General features: G+C 37.4%; 1 protein-coding gene across 1 annotated transcript in view; it reads left to right on the plus strand.

Annotated features, from left to right (window-relative positions):
* Positions 1 to 6,775, plus strand: part of CLNK (cytokine dependent hematopoietic cell linker) — a 218,525-nt gene that overhangs the window by 157,292 nt on the left and 54,458 nt on the right. The window contains exons 13-14 of the mRNA XM_069069834.1: positions 1,505 to 1,532; positions 6,225 to 6,243. Of these exons, the coding sequence (XP_068925935.1) occupies positions 1,505 to 1,532; positions 6,225 to 6,243 (47 nt within the window). The remainder of the gene's footprint in view (positions 1 to 1,504; positions 1,533 to 6,224; positions 6,244 to 6,775) is intronic.

A 6,775-nucleotide genomic window follows, 5' to 3' on the forward strand; every position in this document is an offset into this window, starting at 1 on the left:
TCTCCTCTCTCTCTCTCCTCTTTCCCTCCCTCTCTCTGTCTCTGTCTCTCTGTGTCTCTCTCCCCTTCTCTCTCTCCCTCCCTCTCCTTCTCTCTGTCTCTCTCTCCCCCCCTTCTCTCTCTCTCTTCTCTCTGTCTCTCTCCTTTTCTCTCTCTGTCCCCCCTCTCTCTCCCTCTCTCTCTCTCCCTTTCTCTCTCTCTCCCTCCCTCTTTCTCTCCTCCCTCTCTCCCCCTCTCTCTCTCTCTCTCTCTCCTCTCTCTCTCCTCTCTCCCCCCCCCCCCCTCCCCCCCCCCCCCCCCCCCCCTCCCTCTTTCCCCCCCTCTCTCTCTCTCTCTCTCTCTTCCCTTCTCCCCCCCTTTCTCTCTCCCCCCCCCCCCCCCCGCCCCTGTCTCACTCTCTTCCTCTCCATATCTCTTTCTTTGTCTCTCTCTCTGTCTTTGTCTTCCTCCCTCCTCCCCTCTCTCAGGATAGAGATGGAGATATATAGAGAATAGAGATACATCCAAAGAGAGATAGGTGGGAAGAGAGAGCAAGACTCAAGGGGCAATATTACAGTTAAAATCGCCATTGTCTCACTTGTTCCTGGCGCTTAGCACAAAGGCTGGCCCATAATAGGTGATTAATTAAACTGTGTTGCTTGTTAAGTGAATGAGCCTTACAACAACCCTCTGAAACAGTGCAAGTATGTGAAGCAGTGTGGCATTATAGTAAGATCACTGGTCATGGGTTAATATTCTTTCTACTTGTGACAATTAGTAGCTGTGTGATGCTGGGCTAGGTCTTTAACTTCTCTTAGCTTCAGTTTGGTCATCCTCCAAACATGGATGCTAGTACTGGAGAAAAGTGATTTATAAACCTTAATGCTAGAACTGTGGGTTATTATATAAGTATTATGATCCACTTCTGGCAGATGGGGAAACTGAGGTTCAGGTTGTCTACAGTCTTGCCCAAGGACACAAAACCAGTAGGTAGCAGAGATAGGACAAGAACCTAGTTCTTCAGACTGAACCTAATAATCTTTTTTTTTTCTCTTGGATCGCTTTCAGCTCTAACATTTTATCATTCCCATTCTGCCTGGTTTGACAGTTTCATTTTGAAAACTATTTACACTTCCCAAAGTGAATAACTAGGAACTTTAAAACCATGGTGACAGGAGTGGGCATTATTTTTCTAATGAAGTTTGACATGGTGAACAAAATGTCAGAAGGAAAGATGAAGGTATTAAAATTCTCCCAAACGAATGAACTTGGACATCTTATATTTCTCATGATTAATTTCATTTCTGTCACCACCTTTTATAGCAGGTCATAATTTTTTTTCTCCAAGAAAATTATGGGGAAAATAACCTGGTTTTACTTTTATATAGCAGCTATAAATTTCTCCCCAGACCAAGGGCTGTTAATTTGGCAATGAAAATGTAATCAAAGTTTTTAAGGACTTGGAATAATTTTAGCTTGATTATTATGAAATATTTTATGTAACCATATATTTCTTTCTCTTCCAGACAGATCAGTTTGAAGGATTTAAGTGATGTAAGTAGGCATCTCCTTCAGTACTATAAAAAAAATGGCAAAGGGGAACAAATTCTATATTACGAAAGCACATGCTTTTACAGTAGTCTAGATATCTGTAACTGAACTGATTTAAAGAGACCATACCATTACATGAGAGAGACCTTTTCAAGTAAAGAGAGAGTATATCTTTCAATGTCACAGAACTTTCAGCAAGAGACACTGAAAATATACCAGAAACTTTAATATGATATTATTTAGCATAGCACAAAACTCATTGTAAGTCATGAATTGTACCATCTGTTGAGGGTTAGTATAGAGGAGATAGTGTGTTCTAGTGGAAAGATCCCTAACCTTGGAGTCAGATGCTATGGGTCTGGTGTGGACTATATGACCTGAGATAAGTCACTTACCCTCTCAAGTTCTCTGTTACTATCACTGTAAAATGAAGGGGTCGCATTAAAAGATCTCCAGGGACTCATCCATCTCCAGCATCCTCTGATTCTGAAATAAGGCACTTAATAGAGGCACCTTAATGAGGCATGTTGGGAAAGGTAGTCCTACAGTTTGCACAGTATTACAATGAGGGTCAAGAATTTTAATTATGATGTTCGTGTTTCATAAAACTACAGTTAAGTTCCTTTTTCTATACATTAATGCCTTGCCTTTGTTGATTATCTCCAATATCTTGCATATATATTATGGATATAATTGTTTGTGTATTGTCTTCCTCCTTAGACTGTGAGCTCCTCAAGGTCAGAGACTGTCTTTTTCCTCTCTTAGTAACCCTAGCACTTAGTACAGTGAGTGGCACACCGTAGACTTAATAAATGCTTACTGACATTGATAGGAATAAATGCTTACTGACTGATTGATAGAAATAAATGCTTACTATCTGATTAATAGATATTTCTAGAGGAAAAAAAAGGAAGCCATTATATCAGGGATACTTAATATATCATCGATCTTAAAAGTATAGTACTAATTCTGATGGTACATATCATAACACCTCCATCCCTTGTTATCCCAAGTGCAAGACTTGTCTACATCTTTTTTGGAGAGCCTACATAGAGTATCTCACCAATGCACTTGAGCTGATCCTTTCAATATTTCATGATACCAACGCAGCAGTTTGGTTGTCCATTACTCATTCTTATAAGGAGACCAAAACCCATCTCTTTTCCCAATTATATATAAACTCGACTGTGTCTTTTATTCCACCTCTCCCATATAAATAACCATTCAGACTATACTGCAGCCTACTTGGGTCCACTGTATGTGTTTCCAATGCTCCTTAAATCTTGTAATTTTGACTCTTCTGACATCATGGTAATCCATAACTTGCAACTATAAGAGAATCACTAGGCGGATATTTGCATTGAAAAGTTAGGTTTTTGTAGCAGCAAGCCGGTTGCTATCATCGGAATTACTGTACAATTTTCCAAGGGAAGTACAATAGGATTTCATAATTCCATTCAATTTGGAGCCCATATTATTGTCAATCTGCATTTGACAATACATCCAAGATACATTAATGTACTGATATTCTGGTATGCTGTTGGATTAGTTCAATGAGTTATCCAACAATCTTCATTGGGCAATATGGATTTTTATCTACTTTATTTTTCCATAGTGGATAACTAGGATTATTTATTTTGAATGACGATAGATTTCATTGACTCCCCAGAATCATCCTGAGCACTGACTGGTAAGGTTTTGCCTTATTTTGCCTGGATCCAGACTTCCACTTCATTTTCTTACAATCCCCACTTGGGCTAACATTTTCAACCCCTCTACACCATAACCTTTGGTCAGGCCTGTGAGAAGAGGTGCTTAGCTCTGAATCCTCCCATTAGCGATCATGATGAAGCCAAGGTTATGGGGCACAATTAGCCCCTGGAACCACCTGGGGCTCTTATCAGAGAGCTTTTGCCTTATCTTGTCCAACTTCTCATTTCTTGGCCATCTCCATGCCACAGATAGGTTCCTCCCTCCCCTGCCTCCCCCATCTTATCCCTTCTAGCCATCCTTTATGTGTTAGGGGACTTTTATTATGTAAAGGGAAGACTCTTATTAGAATGGAAAGTCCTTGAGAGCAGAGACTGTCTTGCTTCCTTTTATTAATGTCCTCAGCACTTAGTGTAGTACCTGGTATATAGTAAGTACATAATAAATGCTCTCTCTATCTATCATTGAGGAAGTACTGTAGTGTTTCCAGGACTTGACAAAATCAGCACAATGTTATCCCTGGACAGAAGCATCTTGAGAATTTCTCTAATAATAGAGACTCCATCTTCTCCTTGGACTTTTAAATTGGTATGCATCTTAACCTTTGTAATAACCAGCTATGATGTCATTGTAGACGGGCCATGGCAAACACCTTGACTAGGCATATATATTGATGAAAAATCATGATGTCTCTTTAAAAAGTCTTTGGTCACAAGCTTTGGATCCAGACAAAAAAATTGAGAAAATTCATCTCCCTCCCTTCTTTGCAGATGTGAGGAGATATGACTGTAAAATATTGTATATACTGTCATATATAATTGGTGCTATGATGACCTCCATTTTATAGTTGAGGAAAATGAGGTAGACAGAGTTTAAGTGACTTGCCTGAGCCAAAAGACTAATTCACACCTAAGGCTTGATTTTATAATATAATTAAGAAGGGAAATTATGAGGAATATAAATAAACCCGGGAAGATCTTTGTGATCCACATGTAGAAAAAAAAGTAGAACCAGAAGAATAGAGTCCATAATAATTATGGGTCATATGATAAAAAGTGAATGATAATGATTCAACAAAAATTCTGATGAGTCCTTAGAGGAAGGGATTAGAAAAGTATAATCATACCTGTGTTGAAATCAATGAAATTAAATGTTAAAAGTTAATAAGAGTGGGTGGAGTAGAAACAGGACCTCCATGTAGCTTCCACTTTACGCATTTCATGTAAAACGGGACTCTGAACAAACTTTGGAGCTACAGAACCCACAAAATGACACAGAGAAGCTAACCTCCCTCTGGGGTGGTGGGTAGGGGAAAAACGGGTAGAAAAATTTGTAACTCAAAATTTTGCAAAATGAATGATGTAAATTAGACGTTAATAAAGCATTTGATAAAGTTAAAAAAATAAAAAGTATTTTTTAAAAGTATAGGGCATTTCCAACTATACTTCATTCAATGTAATCAGTCTTTTGTTCAGTCTCAGTGAATATAAAGTTACTCTTAACTACAGATGACAAAGTATATAAAGCACTATATAATAATCTTGAAAATATGCTGCTGAGGCCTGTGTTGCTTACTGAATCTAGTTTACAATTCCTATATTTAGAACTGGAATGACTATGCTAGAGCAGTGGTGTCAAACTCAAATAGAAATGGTTTGAGGTTAAGGCTGGTGTTTACAAGAAAAAAAAACAAAAAAAAATCATCCAAGTATGAAATAATGAGGGCCTGTACCAGAGTACATAAGGATTCATGCAGTTCACATATTGTCTGAGAAACCCACATTTTAATATCAAATATTCCGTTCTAGGACAGCTAGGTGACACAGTGGGTAGGGCTCAAGGCCTGGAGTCAGAAAGACTATCTTCATGAGTTCAAATCTGACCTCAGACACTTACAAACTGTGTGACCATGAGCAAATCACTTAACTCTGTTTGCCTCAGTTTCCTCATCTGTAAAATGAAATGAAGAAGGAAATGGAAAACTACTCCAGTATCTTTGCCAAGAAAACCCCAAAAGAAGTCATAAACAACTAAACCACAACATTCCGTTTTATTTTTATTTTATTAATTCTATATTCACTGTTTGTTTAATATACTAACATATTTATACTTAATATAATAAATTTATTATCTATTCATTTTTATTTTAAAATTATTATATCACAATTTCCCAATTACATTTTAATCTGGTTCCATGTTACTGGGGAGTGGTAGGGGCTGTATGTTTAACCCCTCTGCTTTCGAGGTCATCTTATGCAACCCCTTCATTTTGTAGTTGAGGTGCAAAGAAATTAACTGACTTGATCACTTAGCTAACAATTAGCAGATGTAATATTTGAACTCAGTTACTTTACCTCTAAAGTGAGCACTATTTCTGCTGAATTATGCTGAGGTTCCATGGTAATACAACTGTTATGTGCAAGATTAAAAGCTAGACCCCAGCTCTTCTGAAGCCAAGTCTAATACTTTTTCCACTACAGAAGAGCAAGGTTATATCAAAGATTTTACATTCTGATTTATAGTATGAAACTCACTTCAAGGAATGGAATAAGTCATGAGGGTTTTTTTTTATCTGATCTGTGTTTTAAAAAAATTTTAACTTCATCCACGTAGGGAACTCCAAGCCTAAGGTTAGAAATTCTAAATGAAAGTACATGTCAATTATAGAGCATTTAGAAAGCCTAAGGTGTCCAATTAATGATCTTCGGGAAGAAGATATAGGAATCAAAGTAACTAGCCCATTTTCCTTCCCAAAGTATTCTTTCTTAACCAGGACAATTTGCCTTAGTTATAAAAATATGTATGGGTCAATTTTGTCTGAATTCTTTTTCTCTTATTGAATTTTATTTCTATTTCTATTCTGAGGTTCCTATTGTTGAATAGTATTTCTATTACTTATGTATTTTCAAATTTCTATTATTGAATCTTCTGGGAATTTCTATTTGTCAGTCATTCAGCATCATTGTTCTGATTCTTTCTATACAGGTGCATCAAGGAGATCAAGGTATATTCATTATATTATTTGAGTATAATTTTTTCTTACATTGCTACACTTGGATTGTTAGTGCTTCAGATCAAGGAATTGTATTCATTATTTTAATCACAGCAGAACCCGTATATGTGTGTCACTTTGTCTTCGCATCCCTAAAGCTCGGTGTACAGCCAACTCTAATCTACGTAAAGAAAAAGTTGACAGACAAAATTAAAATTTATCCATATCCCCAAATTCATACTCTATCCATTAGTTTCAACCTTGTTTTACACAAATTTTTTTCACCAGAACTAAAACCAAGAATCATTAGACCCCAGCTATTCCCTTCCTACTTATAAACAGTCTGGTCACATCCAAATGTTTACCTTCAGAGTCTTCAGCTGCAGGGGTTCTTCTTTGCTTCAGACAGTTTCCAGACTAGTGTTCCACCACACTTTTGATCCTCACAGAGGTGCGTGGTGCCTCTGCTGTCAACAGGTTAGATTTTAAATCCCATTCTATCCAGAATGTTAAAGTAGTGATAGCTGGCATAGAGGGGGAAGGG

This window comes from Petaurus breviceps, unplaced genomic scaffold (assembly GCF_028583685.1).
Source record: "Petaurus breviceps papuanus isolate PSGF00001 unplaced genomic scaffold, PetGlider_PUasm1.0 140, whole genome shotgun sequence".
In the NCBI taxonomy this organism is placed as follows: Eukaryota; Metazoa; Chordata; class Mammalia; order Diprotodontia; family Petauridae; genus Petaurus; species Petaurus breviceps.